Source organism: Hakea prostrata, chromosome 5, assembly GCF_041222555.1.
Source record: "Hakea prostrata isolate BN-2017 chromosome 5, UWA_Hpros_2, whole genome shotgun sequence".
NCBI classification, from domain to species: domain Eukaryota; kingdom Viridiplantae; phylum Streptophyta; class Magnoliopsida; order Proteales; family Proteaceae; genus Hakea; species Hakea prostrata.
Genome location: NC_142604.1, coordinates 4,954,524 through 4,974,175, shown reverse-complemented (window position 1 = coordinate 4,974,175; position 19,652 = coordinate 4,954,524). Strand labels below are relative to the sequence as shown.

Here is a 19,652-nt window from a genome sequence, read left to right as displayed (position 1 = left end):
CAGTGATTTGACCATATTATTATACTCAGGTGAATGTCATCATAATTCTCACCAAACCCCCCCCCCCCGAACCCACCCACCCAAAAAAAGGTACACCTGCCCCCAATTGCATGGGATTAAAATACCATCTTTGGGTTTTTTTTCATGGTTGAATACAGAAACTGGATCGATAAACATAATTAGAAAATGAAGTTTCTTACTAAATAAAACTAAAGCTGTGTTTGGATGCCTAGAAAATAGATGAAAAAGAAATTATAAATTCTGGCTGTTAGGTTGCAACAAGAAAAAGATAAGAGAAAAAATCACTGAAAAAAACAAACAAAACAGAGTGGAAGGCTCTAGACTGTGAGATCAACTAGTGATTTAACTGAAATTCGGTTAACACAACGGTTAAAGAAGGCAGTTATGACTGAGAAAATAGGAAACTAGACATCTGAAACATCCATGATTGAAAACATCTCTACATCAGTGTTTTTGTCTTTCCTTGCAATTTTGGTGAGACTTTTTTTAAGAAACAGACATTGGAAATTGCATCAATCTCAATATATGATTCAAAATTTAGGGTAAGAATTTTCTTTCTGTTACTAAACCTTCCAAACAAACCGCTCCCCCCAGGAAAAAAATGTGATGTACTAGTATACTATTTCTTTTGTTTTCTAACAGATCTATCAAATGAAGGGAAAATGCAGCAAAATCAGGTTACCTCTTGTGGGTCATTTGTCAAAGCATCAACCAAATCCTCAGAATCCTTCATTGAAGCAGCCAAATGCAGAGGTGATACCACCCGGAGCAGCCAAATTAGGTGGGAAAACATACTTTTGGATGCATTACTGGACCAGCAATTTAACCATGTTCTTGCAATTCCTCTTCACAGCCCTGTTTAGTAAGTGAATCTCAGAGAGAGCTTCTACACACTCTCTCAATAGTCACATGTGTAGAAGATGTGGATTATTACATATGCCGCATGTCTACATGGACATCCGAACTGTGACATCTTTTCAATTAGAGATTATAGTTTTATCAACTAAATAGTGCATCGAGTGTGTTTATAGCGTGCAATGGAAAGCTATGTTATTCTATTATAGGCAACATTAGAAATGATCATAAAATTGAAGCATTGCCGATGGCAATAAGAGGGGGACAAGAACAAGCAATAGCAATGAATATTAGCAATATTTGCTTTAGTGGTCCGGATAAATCTTGACCACCCATTTTTATTTTCTTTTATTTTATTTTAATCTTTTGAACTACACCCCTGAAAGAAGAAAAAAGAAAACAAAAACAAAATGGATCCGGACTATATAGGCAGGTCCAGACTATATAGGCAGCTCAGTACCGCGCAGCACTGAAACAAAACACGAATATTAGACTACAAGAAATATGATGCAACCTGGAGTTAGCTCTCCATTTCCTTCCAGTTCCACGAAAGACTCGGCCCTGCGATTAACACCACTTTTGGGCTAATATTTTTCTAAAAGCTCATGAAACCATCTTTCGTACATTTAAATCCCACAAAACAAATGCTCTAATCTAAAGAGATCTCAAATGCCCACACCATTTGTAACTCTGTTTAATCGTAATATATTTTGCTCTTTATTATCAAGGGGGAAAAAAAGGTGAACTAGCAAACAGGGGAAGTGCAGAATAAATTAAAAGAATTTGTGCAAATTGCTGTTTCCCCTCATTTCGACCTCAAAGCCCCAACAACAGCAATAATCATACCAGCAGGATCTCCCAGAATTGCTGCAACTATAACACTAACTGCGGCAATGGCTATATTCTTGCAATATTTCCAAACCTTCCCAGCTTTCCCCCCTTGGTGCCTCTGCAAGGTGCCTTCAACTTTTGGGTTTCTCACTTGCAAGGTCATCACCTGTATGTTCTCGTCAATACCATCTTGAGTCTTATCTTTCAAATTCTCCATTAACATCTTCTTCACGCAAGACACATGATAGTTGTACTTCTTGCATTCAGACCTGTAAGACCAACCACGTCCTCTGGACGCCACAACTACCACAAGACCCAGACATCTTGTGACACAGGTACAAATTTCGTTCCCCATCGTGTAGGACTTGTGGGAGGTTGGCACAACATGGGTGGAGATCGAAACCGCGCCGTTTACAGTGGTACACAAGACCTAGCACATCGTCCATGCAAGCATCGCATACCCTGGCGGCATTGCCAGGTGGGCTCAGATGCAACCTGAATTCACATTCCCCGAATAAGGGATGGGTGATGTCTGGAGGCCCCATGGCGCATGTCTTGTGCAGGTCGAAATTGCACTGCTCGCATTCATATCTGAGGCCGATGCCCAGTTCTTTGCACCCATCACACATGAAGAGGTCTCGTGTGTTCTGGAGCTTCAGCATGTGTTGTGGATGACTTGCGTGGGAGATTTCCCCATCCACTTTCATTTCCTTGCTATCGATCTTCATGGTAAACTTTTCGTTAGGTACTCTGTTTTGGCTCTGTTTCTGATCGTTTGTGGTAAGGTTTAATTTCCCATTTCCTACTTAATAATTTATAGGCGATAAACTTCTTGCAAGAAAAGGAAGGTAGCGTAGTTTTTGCACCTCTCACGCGTGTCTTGCGAAAGGAGGTTGCCGCGGTTTATACCCGATAGGCCCATACAGAACTTTCTTCCCAACTTTCAGGTAGCAGGTAGTCGTGTTCCTCATTTTTGTTTCATTCATTCTACTTCTTCTTCTACGATTTTGCCAGGTGGCATGTCTGTTCGTTTTTATGAGTGGGTTCTTGTTTCGATTTTCCTTGGTTATAACTAAGTCCCTAGTTTTGTATATAAGAATACAACTACAGCAATGTCTTTGGAATTTCAACCTGGGGATGGAGTTACGTCTAGAAATCCACTTGTTTTCATGGGTTTTTCTGCTTTCTTCTACTTCTTCCTCCTCTTTTACGTACAATCCTAATTGTAAACCCCATCTGTCTCTTCTTTCTTCTTTCTTTTGTAGAGTCTTTTGTAGAGACAGCTTTAATGGTCTATTGTCGGTTCTGTTTTCTAGTAGTCAGCAGTAAGTTTCTATGAATAAAGGAGGATGGTTGGCGTGGAAATCTCAAGGCTGAGCCATCCAAACACGATGCTTCTCGGATGCTTCTTCGAAACTATATCGTTGACTTGAGGTCGACCCAGTTCAGTTGATATCACTATCAAGTTTCCTGATTTTTTCGGTAAAACTTCGTTAGAGAAAGCAAGCTAAGCTTCTTTGTGCACAAGATGTCAAGAACAAGTTCTGACAACCACGGACTAGAAATTGACTCGAATTCGCGATAACGCATTGGGATTAAAAGCCGTATGCTGTGAAAGGATCTTGCGGTGCACTACAGTGCATATCTTTAAAGTATGCCATGTGGCATATTCAGATCGAATGGTCGAGAATGTTTGGTTTTTTTTTTCTTTCTTTTATTCTTTAATTCTCCCATCCACTTTCGGGTTGAGATCCACCCGCCCACTCCCCTCTTCTCAAACCATCTCTGCAGCTACGTCTTGCCACTGCACTGTCAGACTCTCAGATTCATTTATGAGGAACACCAGTACTAGAGATGGAGTTTTATCGTTCTCACAGATGTGTTGAGTATTGGCTCATATTTTACATTGTGTTGTTGATGACATATGATACATTTCTTTAGGCCTTGAAGTTTCTTCACAGTTTGGACTTGAAGGATATATATATTCTTGTAACAAAACATCTGATGTAGTTGTTTTGAGAAGAAAATAGTGAAAATCTATGGCTAGACGTTGCCTCACATTGAAGTAAATCCGGGTAAAATCTGTGACTTCTTGTTCCTTATTGTCTATTCAACACTGTGCGATTGATCATACTAATCCTAACAAGTTGGAAGAGCCTTTACCCACTGGTGCAACTTCTTCGATTTGGGTGAAACTGTACGACTGGTGAGAAAACACCGCAAGAAATAAAAGTAGCGAAAATGGGATTTTTCTAGACTGAAACCTCTAAATTCATTCAGTTCTTTTCCATGTTACTTGAGCTGAAACCACCCTTATGGACTAAATTTGTTCTATTCGTAGCTTTTCTACATTTTCCATAACTATATTTGAGCCACATTTATTCCATCCGTATACCTTTTTCTTATTTGGCACTTGTTTAGATTTTTGGTTCTTACTAATTCTGATTTAAACTATATATAATGGTGCCCAAGCTAGTCTAGCCAAACCTGAACTAATCCTCCGCATTAAGGAAGAAATCCCTAAAAGGAACCGATTCTTTGAAGAATTTGAAGTGGGTCCAAATCCAAATCAGTAATTTAGCGGTAACAGTAACTGTATGTTTCTCTTCTTGCAAGATGACGACCTAAAGTCGTTTTGAAAGGAAGGGGGAAGATCAAACTTAAATCCTTATCTCCCCTAATTCATCATTAAAACTGTAAATGTGTTTCTCTTACAAGCTACGAAGGAGGAAGATGAAACCCAAATCAGGTTTGGATTCAACTTTAACCTTGCGGATTCACTTTGGGGCAAAAAAGAAAATTTAACCTCAGCTATTAAATTGGTATTGTCCAGCATTTTCAGAGCTCACTGGACACTTCCTAAGAGATATTTTTCCTACAGAGGAGCCGAACCCAATGAGCAGCCAATTCCAATTTCGAGAACCGCTGCAAGACCACCCGCAGATCCGGGTCCTGGCTATGAGGGGCCGGACAATGGAATTGTTTTAGCCGAAAATGTCTTAAGAGGTGTGGAATCAAATTGTTTCACAATGCTTAGATCCAGAAAATCAATATACCCTTCCATTATCTGCATAGCTTATCTACTACATATGCTTCTACAGAATCTACACCCAGAATTGCGAATTTACAAATTTAAAAAGCAAAAGAGGAAATATGGTCATACTTACAAATAAGTCTTTATGACCAGAATATAATAATCTTAAACCAACACTATCCCCCGCACCGCCCAAAAGAAGGGGAAAAAAAGGGTTAACTTCAAAGAAATCTAAAACAATTTGCATCCCTGGCATCCTTGCACCATGGTCCCACCCTGGGTGCGGGTGCTTCCCTATAGGAATTCGAATTCGCATCTCTGTTCATTTAGAAAGGCAGGGGAAAGGAAGTCTCCCTGATGCCGCCTTTTAAGTTTTATGCAACCCCTATTCCTATTGACATTGCTTCACTCACGCTAATGCCAAATCAGCAATTCAGGGGTTCAGGGTTAATCCCCACAGAAACACCCTTTTCAGAGGATAAGGAATCCAACCATACATCCACAATAAAAAGGGAGCTAAAAGGCAAACAAGACCCACAAGAACCCATTGGACAGAATCAGAAAACTGACCCGACAGAATTCCAGCAGGTCTCTTCCCACGGTCACTTTACCAGTAAAAGGTTTCAGGAACTTATTCCCTCCTTTCTTCTAGTTAGCGGCCTACAATGGACCATACTGCAAGTTCTCCCACTTGAAGGGAGCAACAGATCCAACGTCAGGGAGACAACGGAATAAAACACATACACAAACACACACTGCTGCAACAGCCATCATTGAATGGACGTAGGGCCGCTGAATCAACCCTTGCGCACCTGCTATTCGCTTCTTGAATCTCGTCTCCAAAGCGACACACCTGTTACAAGACTGCTGCCTGCGAGATGACACTATCCCTTGCCTCTCAGCCTGCTTGGCCACCATCCATGACTTGTCTAAGGACAGCTCATTCCCAACTGCTATAGTGACTTGACCATGTTTTCTGTCAGCAAGCTTCTGAGCAACTATCCTATTGTATGAGTGGTTGTTCCTCATCAAGGCACATACATATGGAGACTGTCCATTTGAGTCCTTTAATGAAGCCCAGCAGTTCAATCCAATCTACAAAAATTCAATCCAGAAAAAGGCGTTAAAACTTAACTAGTAAGCTTTGGGGGATTAATCAAAACCTTACATTAACAGCCATACTAAAAATGAAAAATAAACACAGAAAATCTCCTTCACCCATCAATGAAACAGTGATTTGACCATGTTATTACTCTAAAGGTGAATGTCATGAATGTCATCATAATTCTCACCAAACCCACCCAAGCAAACCAAAACCAACCCCCCAACACTACCAGGAAAAGAGAAAGAAACACACCCCCCCCCCCCCCACATTGCATGGAATTAAAATACCCATCTTTGTTTACCAAAAAAAAAACCCATCTTTGGGATTTTTTTTTTTTTGGGGGGGGGGGGGGAATCGAGATCAATAAACATAATGACGAAATGAGGTTTCTTACTAAAAAAAAACTAAAGCTGTGTTTGGATGCCTAGAAAATAAATGAAAAATAAATTATAAATTCTGGCTGTTAGGTTGCAACAAGAAAAAAAGAGAAAAAATCACTGAAAAAACAAACAAAACAGAGAGGAAGGCTCCAGTCTAGTGTGAGATTAACCAATGATTTAATTGAAATTCGGTTAACGCAATGGTTAAAGAAGGCAATTATGACTGAGAAAATAGGAACACTAGACATCTGAAACATTCATGATTGAAAACATCTCTACATCAGTGTTTTTGTCTTTTCTTGCAATTTTGGTGAGACTTTTTTAAAAAACAGACATTGGAAATTGCATCAATCTCAAAATATGATTCAAAATTTTAGAGTAAGAATTTTCTTTTGTTACCAAACCTTCCAAACACCCTCCCCCGGGCAAAAAAATGTGATGTAGTAGTGTACTGTTTCATTTCTTTAAGGCCCAAACTACGGCCTTAAAGAAGTCCCAAGTGTCACATGGCCCAAACTGACAGATCTATCAAATGAAGGGAATATGCAGAAAAATAAGGTTACCTCTTGTGGGTCATTTGTCAAAGCATCAACCAAATCCTCAGAATCTTTCATTGAAGCAGCCAAATGCAGAGGTGTGATACCACCCGGTCCAGCCAAATTAGGTGGGAAAACGTATTTTTGGATGCATTACTGGTGGTTAACGAATAATGGACCAGCAATTTAACCATGTTCTTGCAATTCCTCTTCACAGCCCTGTTTAGTAGGTGAATCTCAGAGAGAGCTTCTACACACTCTCTCAATAGTCCCTCCCTCCCCGAGTATTTCTCCACAAGGATGTCCAGAAGAGTCTTAACGAGAGCACACAAACCCCTGTCAACCGAGAAGGTGAAAAGATACTTGAACCGCACATATGAGGAATCCAGATTTTCAGACCTCAAAGGAATACTCCTCCCTTGGAAAACCCATCCAAGTTCGTTTAAGAAGTGCAGAATATCCTCCCTAGATCTTGGATGTGCAAAATCCTGAAGCTGTTCTGACACACAAACCATTCTAGTGCTTTCGTCAAATTCAGACTCAAGAACTTTCAATTCTTGACAGATAGTATCATCAGCAATGATAATAGGAAAGCAGTTCCCTTTGAAACAATTCTCAACCTGGAAATACAACTCACAGGCATCAGCCACGTCTGATTCCCACAAATTAAAAAGAAACAAGAACTAATGAATGTGAAAGATAAAATTAATCAGTGAAATGCAGTCTTGCCAATGCCTACAATTCCTGTTGGCTTCCTATCACACCCTATAGAACTATCACCTCATATGGGTCTGAAATTCTGTACACAGAGTAAGTACCAGCTTACATGTTAAGTTCCAACCTAATCTTAGTTGAGCAAGCTGCAAAAGGAAAATTTGAAGAATCTGGCAAACCAAGAGGGAGTATGGGACCATGAAGGAGAGCATGGACATAAATAAGTGGCATAACCATGTACAGGAGGATATGGAATTTGTTGGATCTGAAATTCGACACAAGACTAATCCACATCATATAGTAGATATCCCCAATAGTCAGAATTGCTAGATCACCCTTCCACCCTGCGAAGTAGGGCATGCTGATTCAATGGCAATCAGGTCCAGGTATACTGGAACCTTCACCCAATTTATAATACTCTATTTCTATCAAACCACCCAACCCAATCTTTATGAATTATGATACCTCTATGAAACAGCGGCCTAGAACACCAGGAGCTCCTCCAGGAAATGTAAAACTTTCCAAGCTTGAGTCATCATAAACGATGCCCTCACAGGACAATCCAGAAATTTCCTTTGATATGTATCCTCCCATATACGTGCAATGGATTCTGCACAGAGATAGAAATAGTTTTCCTATAAATAATTTCTTGTTAGAGATGGCAATTCTCACATCACTGCACAGCAATAGCAAAACCACTTACTTGGTGCCTGGAACAGTCAGATTTCGACCCTTCAACACAAGAGATGTCTGCTTCCCACCAACGATTGCCAACGGAGACACAGAGACTAGCTCAGGAGCACTCCATGTTCTCCAAGATTTGCAAAGACGTACTTTTCCTGAAGGTTATTGCAAGAGCCATCAAAAGAAAACTTCTTGCTACATTAGTGAAGAACTAACAGGACTCCCTACGGTGACAGTAACCTACTCAGGCAGGAACTGTTTCCCTTTCTTGTGCAGTGATAAGATATCATTAAAGAAAAACAAAACGCATGTCCTTAACTACATCATATCATGAGAATCTCACAACCAATTAATACACTCACCATCTTTATGTGATATTAACTGCCTGTCCATGTGAACCAGAAACCTTCCACTCCTCCAGAAATCAGAATCAGGATCCTGTATCAGTGAATTGACCCGCAGCAAAAGGTCTTCTTGGAGCTGCAAATTGCAAATAAAACCTGCCACTGGTCAGAACTAAATATTAAAATTCAAGTACTTATTTCTGTAAGGCACAATTCCCTCACTTGATCCCAGGCAGTAGAATGCATTGAAGCATATAGTGCGAGAACCACACAACCGGGCCTAATGTAGCTCTCCATTTCGGCAGGGCAGTGAGAAAGCCAATCATATATCTGAAACACACAAAGCATTGAGCAACATTGAACTTTTACTTGCAAATTGATGAGCATACAAAACCCAAAATAGCCATTACTTACCTGTGTGCGCAGGGTCGCAGGAAAATCACTAGGATCTTTATCAAATAATTTAAAAGCAATCCGTCCAGTACGATCCTACAGTGGGACAAAATGAATTCACGTTTTCTTCAAGACATTGATATGTGCTTAAAGCATTTTACCAATTAGCCGAGGGTACAGACTTACTTGAGCATCAGAATTTGAACTAGAAGGTGACTGGTCAGATCCAGAAGATGTGTAGCCTGCTCGGTATGGCAGAATTTGAACTGAACCATTTTCAACTCTTCCATTTGTCCCTTTAAAGAGCTCTAGTGCAGAGCTCCGACCACGGGTACTGCTGGCCTCAACTGTACTATTGTCTTCAATACTGATTGATGCTCTCTCATGTTTCATGTTTCCTGTTCTCGTCTGCAGAGGGAATAGTTTGTGCACAACAGGTGATGATGAAAGCGACCTCTCTTCCATGGGATTACTGCTGTCAGAGGAGAAATATTTTCTAGATGATTCCAGTTTTTGTGGGCTATCACCCTCAAGAGAGGAGTTAAAAAGCTGGAATGTTAAATTTGGTTGAGACTCTTGAATCTGGCAATCCGAAACCTCAATTGGAGACCGGAAGTCACTATTACTCCTCTCTCCAATCAATGGGAATCCAGAGGTTGATTCTTTCTGTGAGGTGACACTAGCATGGTTGTCAATGCAGTTAAATTTAGCTTTATCATCATCACTGCCATGGCTGCTTCTGCGAGATGTAATCCCAACACTATCAGGAGGAGATGCTGCTAATGCAGCTGAAAGTACTGTAAGCAAATCCGAGGTTGATGAAGGCGGCATATCACAACTATTTTTGTTAGGGTGGTCTGATGGAGCCGGTTGTGAAACGTTTAGGTCAAAACTTTCAGGTTGTGACCACGAGGCAGAGTTAGCAGCAACAGGTAACGAATTATTAATCTTGCTAATAATTTGGATGAGCCTGTCTTTGTCGCGCACTGGTGGGCTATTTGCACTTTTATCAATATCCATATTATTACCTGCAGTTTCATTCATGAGTATCAATAGAAAATCTATTCGTGAACAAAACCTTCAAGACGCTCCTAATGGAAAAAAGGATTTCCTCACCTTGGAGACGAGTTAAAATGGTTAACAAATTGACAACATCTAGATTCCCATTGCCACCATTTTCCCTACTTCCAGGCACCATCAACCGTGAGGAAACATCATCTGGTTGCGTTTTCCTTCTTCTCCGGTTGTGGCCAGCCAGCCTCCGCCTACAGCTTCTCTTCCCCTCGTCAAATTCAGAAAGAAGATGAAATCTGCAGAAGGTGAAACCAATTTCAACATAGTATCTAATTTTCAAAATTCAACATCAACCAAGTCCAGAAATTTGATAAACCAAAACAAAGGCTGGTAATAAAGGGGAGAAATAAAGCAAGTAACAACAGGAAGTCGACATGGCTAGAAGGAAGGTAGCAAATGGATCGGCCCAGGCCTGATGGCTACTCTAATTGAGTAACTATAACTGCAGAGCTGGAAAACAAGGGACTTCTCAGGCCTAAGTCTTTCTGAGAATAGGGGCAGCAACAAAAATAAAACTAAAACAATCTGAACGACGAAGAACTATTCACCTGCTACACTGCTGGCAGAACCTCTGCATCTGCTTCCCCACGAGTGCTTTGATGGTCTTGCTGTGAAGCTCACATACCTTATGTCGCCGGTGATAATCCTTTGCATTTGATAGATCTGCTCTACAATCATCCACTTGACACATTGGGTAGCTGCCGGCACCAGGAGAACCAGATCGGACTCGTTTGTTGGGTCTCGGCGTAGATTCACCGAGTTTTAAAGTGAGTTTCTCACCATCGTCATGAACAGTGCCCTTCTTCGAAACTTGGAGAGTCCCTTCCAAATCCTTTGTCCTTCCTGATTCCACTACAGATGACCCCAAATGAAGAACTTCTGCTTCCGAGGGCTTGGCTAGGAACTTCGAACTATCCCAGCCCCAAACCATAGGGCTCCAATCACCACCTTTCGCCGGTTGGGAATTAGAATTAACCATGGGGCTCCCCTCACCCTTTCCATGCTGCGAATTGGAATTGAATAGCTGGTGTGCTTGATAGTTAAGAGCTGTGTTTTGCCATGGCAGATCACGCTTCCTCAAAATCGAAGGCACTTGCAGTGCCTGGTGAAAGACCATAGGGTGTGCCACTTGCGCACCAACGTCTTCCATTCCTCAACGGTGACTCTGGAAAAAAAAAAAGTCCGGCAAACTCCAATCGACGGATTCAGACTCCAATTACAGCAGCCTAAATCTACAACAGAGAGAATTTGACATCATTGGGGGAAAAAATCATTCGAACAGAAGAGCCAGTTTATGTGACTCAACTTTGTTGCTTTTAGAAAACTATCTCCTCAGTTGGCCGAACAATTGGCTAGCAGACTCCGGAATCTGATACCACTACTTCAAACCTTTCACTGCAAGCAACTACTGGACCAGGATGGATGTTCTATCCAGATTAAATGAATTTCATTCCTTTACGGACCTCTAGATCTTCTCTTTCACCGTAAAATTTGTCCTGCCTCGAATCCTGATCTCATAAGACGTCGGAACACCGAAAGCCATGAAAAATCAAATCCGTTCTAACGTTGGAACAAATCCGAGTTGGAGTCACACCACAACAGAGCCGCCGGAACAAGTGTTGTTTCTCCACCACCATGCCAGAACATAGAACTCATCAATGAAAGAGAAGAAAACGTCAAAAGTACCCAATTCCTCAGATCCATACACAGCAGATACACTAAAAAACTAGTTCCTCCATTTTTACTAGTTAGGGTTTTGTATCTTCAGTTTTGCAATAATTTTTCTTTACTCAGATGGACAAATCGATGAATATCCTTCAAAATAAGGTGTTTTCTTGAAATGGCCGTCCAAAATCCAGAAAAAGAGAAAGAAACAGAAGAAGTTACAGCTCACACCACAGACAGAATCGTAGAACACGAGAAGAATCGTGAAATTCTTCACACGAATAATTTCGCCGGAAGTAACAGTTGCAGATAAAATGGTTTACCTCCAAAGCCCCCAAAGCGAGTGTTAATACTTTTCCTTCACTTTCCCATGAATTCCATGAATTCGTGCCACAAAGTCCTCTTGTTACCTCGTTCCGGAACGGCGGAAATTACTTCCATACCCCTCCACCGCTCCGGCCGAATAGATTTGTCATAAATCCCTCGTGAAGTCAATGGCGGGAAGGAAAATCAATAAAGTGGGAGGGAGTCGCGCGCTGCCATGTCGCGATGTCAGTGGCGGGAAAACTTAATGAGGAGATCACGCGCTTCCCGGAGCGTACGATCTGTCAGATTGTCCGTACGATGGGGTCCACCTACTACTAATCACAGTTGTTGCCTGCCCGCTACCGACGTAAGTTGGCATTTGTGCCTCTTGGATAGGGGATAGGGGGATAAGGGCTTCATCACCAGAGTACGACTTGTGGGGTCCACCTACCACACTAGCCAAACAGGTTTGATTCGATTTGATACTTTTATAGTTTTATTCACGATGAAGCAGGCCAGGCATAAATCGAAATCGAACCATTAACTCAAATTTTATTTTTAATTACCAAAAAATTTTTTAAAAAAAAAATTAATAAAATATATTTATTTGGTTTTAATTAGGTAAATTTCTTTTTTTCTTTTGTCAAAATGGGTAAATTATCTCATGATATCCATTTCTCCTCTCTTTTCTTCTTTTTTTTTATTTTCTTTTGGGAATTCCGAACTTACAATACTTTCGTCAAAAGTTAATCTTTTCGTCAAAAAGTACCATTCATTACTGGTTATGCAAACCTTCATTGGTTTTATTCACTCAAATTAATGGTTGTTAGTTACAATTTGACATCTATGCTCTTGGATTCATAAGTTCTTTCTCAACTATGGTTTATGGAAATGATCAGAAAATTTTTGATAAATCCAAACAGTATTGTACTTGTCTTTCGTTAAATAAAAAATTCCATGGAACAAGCATTCCAGTTGGAGGAAGTGAAGGAGACTGAAAAAAGATGAGTTTGTTCATTAAAACAACTTTTTATGAGTTAAGAATAAAATATTTTTCCCTAGGTTGTTGTATCACTCACAATGCAAAAGGCAATATAAACGCCCAAGGCATAAAAATTGACAGATGAATGTGATATTTTTTTGAACATGTATTTGAATACTAAGTTACGTGATTAGATAAGACTCTTTTCTTTTTGAATATGAGAAAATTTTAGAATTTTCTAATTTATTTTAACACTCCTTGGGCCCTTTATCGATTCATTAAGGGCCTGTTTGGTTACATGAATTTAGAAATTTGAAATCTTTGGATTCATATAATGCAAAATTTATACTCGTTTAGTTGTGAAAATTTATAAATTCATGAAATCTATAAATTCATTTTTCACATTAAAAACGTGAATCTATAAATTTATGGGTATGGGGTGAAATCTAGAGATTTCATCCCTATTATAAAAATACTATACATTTGAGTATTCACAAAAATCACAAATGAATCCACAGATTTCATTCCGCATATTCGGTTAACCAAATAGATTTAAAATCTCTAGATATTTGAAATCTCCAGACTCTTCGGTAATTAGTTCTAACTTTCCTCATTTAACTAATTCAAATAAAATAAAGGGATCATTCGACGTTAGTTAATATATATGTCAGCAATAAAATGTTTTAATTTCTCTTATTAGAAAATTTAATTATTAGTTATTTTTTTAAACAATAATTTTCTATATTTTGAGGACTTTTATTTATAATCAAACGTGAAACACATGAAAATTTTTATCTTGTCTTTTTTTTTTTTGCTTAAACGGAATTTTTTTTTTTTTTGTATGAGTGTTTATTTAATACTTGAAATGTAATGCTATCTGCAATGGTCAAACCCAAGACCTCTCCACTGGTGAAGTATGGATCTTTACCACTCAACCAACCCTTGCATTGGCAACCTTCTGCAAGGGTCGAAATTTCTATTTTATCACCCTTGAAAAATCGCTACAAATCATGTCCAAATAACTAAATGTCAAATGATATAATTGTTAAAAAAAATAAAAAAAGATATATGAGAGTGTAAATCATGCACTTAGACATTTAGACTATTTGAGGGTTTCAACTATTTTTCTGTTTTCGCTTGCCCAAAAAAAAAACTATTTTCTGTTTTCTGTACTAAAGAGTGTACCTAATTAAAATTTAGACAGAAAAATGATATCAGGCATCTTGAGGGACTTATTTATTTATTATTTTTATTTTGTTTGTTTGGGTTTGTTAAAATAGAGCACAATGTCTAACGTAGCCTAGGACAAAGACCTGTTGATGAGAGAATTTGCCTTTCACCCAAAAAAAAAATCAATCAAACTATTTATTATTAAAAAATGGAATTAAATGATAGTAACTAAATAAGTTTTCAAAGTAATAATTTTGCCATTGTTCTTCACACATGCTTCAAATTTTATTCTTCTTCACTTGGCATCAACCCAAACCTCTTTCTCTCTCTTTTATTTATTTTTGTTGTTTATGAAAGCCTGGCAAAGATTAGGTTGGCCATTTTGACAGAGATACATCAAAAACTGACTCTTATCGTGCCATCTAATAGATCTTGATGAAATCACAGTTTCTACTGCCAACACAACCACATTGCTGATCTTGAGAACAATGATAGGTTTACCAAACCCAACCCCACCCCCCAAAATATGGAGAAGGGAAAAAAAAAGTGCGCATCATTGGGGAGTGATGGGGTCTCCATGGGTGATAATAGGTTGCAATTGTTGTGTTTTGTCATGGTATTCTCTACAAGGGGTCTTGTCCCTCTCTTCGACATCATCTTCTATCGACTTATTTATTAGTCATTTTCATGCTGAGTTTTCCTTTTCATGAGCAGCGGAGGACAATGGCAGTAACTTCTTTGATAAGTTCTTTTTAAATCCATGCAAAAAAAATTAAATTTGAGGTTTGACAATTTAAAATTCCCGTTTACCCCCCCCCCCCCAAAAAAAAGAAGACAATTTAAAAGTCTTATTGTTAAAAGCCAAATCATCTTCTACAAAATAATTCATTTCAAAGATAATAATGTTAGTTGATCCCAAATCCAGAGAATACATATATGTAATTTGCTCCATAACTTTTAGTCAAAATAACTTTTTATCAAGTGTAACGTCTTCTTTTTTTGGGGGGAGGGGGGGTGTTATAGTGGAATCCTCTTTCCTTCTTTTGATGATTTACATCCAAAGTCACAATGCACTCATCCTACGTCAAAAAAGAATTATATTTTCAAAACTATATTTTCATTTTAGACATCCAATTAGTTCCAAAACTATAAAACTTATCGATCTTAAACCAATACCAATGGTCAAAATACATTATCATACATCAAATCCTTAACAAAATTAAATCTCAAGAATTAAGCTAAGTAAAAATACATATCAAATATCATCGGAAGAAGAAGAGAACGAAGAAGGGAAAAAACAAAAAAATCATTTTCAATACAATGAGAAAATTGAAAAATTTCTCGCACTATTAGCAAAGAGAAAGAGAATGAGAGAGAGTGAAAGAGAATTTCCACAGAGTTATGGCATAGGGATTTACTTCCCCAAGCACAGAAGAGAGATGAGAAAATTGAAGAGATTCCAAGAATTAATCTTAATTTATTGAAGAGAGAGGAGAGAGAGAAAAAGGTCAAAAAATCTTTTGTGTGTTATTGTTTATCTGGAAAAATAACACCATTCCATTATTTTTTTATACGAACACCCTTGATTCACATTATCTTTTCATAGAACCCCCTCCGTATTATTGTAAATTATAATAATGTAAGAACACCGGCGCACCGTTAAGTGACATGCATGCAGGGACCACCCTATAAGGTTGGAACCTAACCTAACCCGTCATAGTCTGGGCATCGTACTAACTAGACCACTTGGTGGTGCCAGCAAAGCATGCAGGAAGTGAATCTGGTCTCGTATGAATGTATGATTCTCCATTTCTCCTCTCCTCATCAACTCTCGTCACGTTCACTCTGCGTGGCCCGTACTCTCTGCTGCAGAGGACGACAGCTTGCCTATCACCCTCTTTGATCTCACCCATTCGCGTCAACCCACGCGCCTCTCTACAGTGACAGCAGGGGAATATGAATATCATTCATTCCTACGTGTTCCTCCTAACGAGATTCTGCGATTATCATTATTTCAGGTAATCGCTGGCAGAAGCTTATTCCAATTTCCAACTGTCACAGAGAGAGAGAGAGAGAGAGTTCCGTGTCGTTCCGGATCCCATTTCCACGTATCACTTATTCACCAGTCACGACTCAGCTAGCTTCTGCACCGAAATTTCACCAGTGGCACTGGCACTGGCACCCACACTACCGTACTAGGCCCAACTCTCGAAACGTTACCTATGTGGCCATGTGGCCCATGTGGCCCATGTCTACTGTTTATATATAAACCCAAAAACCGTACCAAATGTCTTCTGTCCTCCCTTCGGCTCATTTGATCAAGTTTCGGAAAGTTTCGATTAACACGTGTCATGTAGTTTTTTTCCCTTTTGTTTGGGGTGGGGGACGGGCGCTTTGTTTTTTTTTTTACATAGCCGTCTGGAAAGGTCGGACCCACAATCAATGTGCTGGGCCGGCCCAAAGGGTCGAACTTACAACAATCCCTTAGCTATCAGACCAACCCTGCATTAATAAGGTGTAATGTAAAGTATTTTGCTCTGAGATGCCACGTGGCAGTTGATAAGACCAAGACACGAGAGAGATGGGACCCGCTTCCAGTCTTGTCCTCCTCCTCGCTTTATGTGAGTGCTGGCCCATCACTTTCTGCCCGGTGCTCTTCGTCTACGCGCGCAAGGATCTTCGATGATAATTTACGTTACTTAACGTCTCTTTCTTCTAGAATTACGAAAATGCCATTTCCAGGTCCATGGATTTCTTACATTCCTTTGGAATTTGTATCTACTGCAACGCCGTTTACATGACGTGTACAAATTTTGGAAGAAAATCCTATAATTAAATAGATACCAATGTGGAAGGTAAGGTATCTGATCCGTCACTTTCGGTTTTTGTTTCCTTAATTAGGAAATATATAGAGTAGAGCATATCAGAAATTAATTTCCCACTCAATCAAGATTTGACTGCTTGATATATTTCAAACTTGATTATAGAATACATTGATCATAATTCCTCACTCACTCTTGGTCAACCCAATCGACCAATTAGGACACAAAAAGCACTCACTAATAGATTAATTCGAATTCTGACTTGCTCAAGTAATACGGTTTCATCAGCAACATAATATGGTGGTTGAAGAGTCTTTGTTTGATATCGTGTGAGTATGATTTTTTGCTTATTAATATGACTTAGCAAGAGTCGAATCTACGACCTTTTCACTAAGAAGTGTTGGTTTCACCACTTCTCTGTGCTGGCATTTTTTGCTTATTTAATTGCTTTCAACTATGTTTTTTTTAATTATAAATTTATTAAATCAGTCTCGATATAAGATTGGTACGTGGTTATTTTTGGTTTGATGGTCTACTCTTCAACGTTTAGATGGGAGTCTTTACTTAGTGAATCTGATGTGTATTATATTTTGCTCTATAGCCTAACCTACCATAATTTTTACATATCTCTTCCTACTCCAATCCATAAGATTAAAACCAATCAGAATCTCACCTTGTAGAAGAGTCAAAATTGGATTATTTTAATCCTAACTTAGAGATAATAGCATAAGATTAAATTAGCATAAGAACATCCATGATTATAATATCTCCATTTGCCATTTTCTTTTTTCTTAAAATTCATTTATAAAGAAACCCTCTAGGGAATATGCCATAACAAGAAGATATATGCTTTGAATCTTAACAATCCAATTACAGAGTATCTTCTGCATTAATATCTGAATGTTTGGTTGGGCAGTTCAGTGCCCACCATTCTTAACTTATTCTGGCTCTTAATGGTCATCATTACTCGTTGATCAACTTCTCCAGAAAAAAAGGAATTTTGGTGCCATGATTCAGATATATGACAATGAAAAGATTACTTAAGATTGGTGCCTTGATGCTGATGTAATTTTCATTCTATCCTTTGGAAGCTTGAAGGGAAACTCTCCCTGGTTGTTTTTTTACTTTGAATCATTCATTACATGAGAAGATATTTACATATTTTACAGCATTTCGAAAGTGATCTCCATTAAAGAAAGGACTAGACTTCAAGGCTGATGATGATCGGGAAAGAAGCGTTTGGCTTTGGTGCTGCTGCGTTCGTAACCAAAACGTGGAAGAAAAAAATCTCACATGAAGCTGCAGGTCAAGCTCATCAATGGATGCGCTAAATTATCCTCCACAAAGCAGACAAAACATATCTCAAAGAATAAGATTCATACATGATATCAGATTATTGGGTTTTCATATTCACTCACAGTAAAACACAATTATTAGCATGATTCCACAAAATTGTGAATCAACTGAATATATTCTTTTATCAAATCAATAAAATCATTCATAAGTCATAACAAGATTTATATCAAAACCCTAAATAATTTACTTAAAGATTCTTAAGCAAACAATGGAATACTGAATACAAGACAAGAAAACTCCAACATCAACCATGTTCAAAACATGAAAGTCGCTCAGAGAAGAGGCCAAACCCCATTAATGAAGGATTCATAAGTGGGGTTGTCACCATTAAAAGGACAAGACATGAGAACGATAATCATCCAATTGGGTTGGGTGACTTGGGTCCCTCTTTATATTTTAAGTTTCAGAAATCATGTGCTTTCTTTTATTTATCATAAACCCTCTTAGTGCATTGCATTTTCTTTCTTTGACCAGGTTTTTCTTTTCCCAAAAACCAACCGTTGCCTATTCTTCCCCGTTCTTTTTCTGATGTACATTAAATGTGCAGCTCTGTGTTGTCTAAGATCAATACCGAAATTTCGATCCGAATTTAGATCTTGTTGTGGGGAGCTAGAGTCCCGAGTCCCCATCTCGGGACAAAACAGACGATCAAGATTAAAATCTCATCCTTGAAGAAGGTCCCGAGGGCCTCATTCGGGAAATATAGATAGCCAATCCCGCTTGGGCATTAAATACTTAGCATTCAAGTTCAACTCATTTTATATAAAATCAAATTCTATGTCTCTTCCAGGTTGGTCGTTTAGATTTCCAAGAACTAAAAAAGAAAAATGTTAAAATTGAAGTCTTTGGATCGTCAGAGAGAATCTTTGACTTTTCACATTTCCACAAGGTTTGAGGATGTGAAATTGAAAAGTAATTCAGGTGGGTCTCCGTGGACTATCACTGGTTTGAATTTATCTCAAATCAATTTCTTAAAACCTTCAAGAACATGTCATGAGGTACCTAGCTAGACAAGTGATTTTTTTAAATCAAAACACTTATAGTATATTACAACAAGAGAAAAATAAATTAGAGGAAGAGGACCGTCGCTTTCTGGGTGCGGCCGTTATTCCAACTGGTTGGAGAGCACTTAAGGTGGTAATCTCAATATCCGACTCGTCAAAAGAGGATCGTGAATTCTACATTACTGGGTTAGAGACCAACTCATTCCACCATTCGAATATGTCTATTACCCATTTACAAAACAGACGATCAAGATTAAAATCTCAGTCGAAATTTCGATTTCAATCATAGACAGCAAGTGCTGCGCGCATTAAATACTTAGCATTCAAGTTCAACTCATTTTATATAAAATCAAATTCTATGTCCCTTCCAGGTTGG

The 19,652-nt window shown here is 38.7% G+C and overlaps 1 protein-coding gene and 1 pseudogene across 1 annotated transcript; both read right to left on the bottom strand.

The window, feature by feature from the left end:
- Nucleotides 1–1,681: 1,681 nt before the first annotated feature.
- On the bottom strand, nt 1,682–2,477 carry LOC149014582 (uncharacterized; annotated as a pseudogene).
- Nucleotides 2,478–4,762: 2,285 nt separating this feature from the next.
- On the bottom strand, nt 4,763–12,151 carry LOC149014581 (squamosa promoter-binding-like protein 14). Its single transcript, XM_089155464.1, is given in 11 exon segments — nt 4,763–5,836; nt 6,790–6,905; nt 6,908–7,382; nt 7,942–8,086; nt 8,180–8,315; nt 8,523–8,640; nt 8,727–8,834; nt 8,919–8,993; nt 9,084–9,925; nt 10,014–10,207; nt 10,520–12,151. Coding segments are annotated over 11 exon segments (3,246 nt in total). The 5' UTR covers nt 11,122–12,151; the 3' UTR covers nt 4,763–5,401.
- Nucleotides 12,152–19,652: the final 7,501 nt, after the last annotated feature.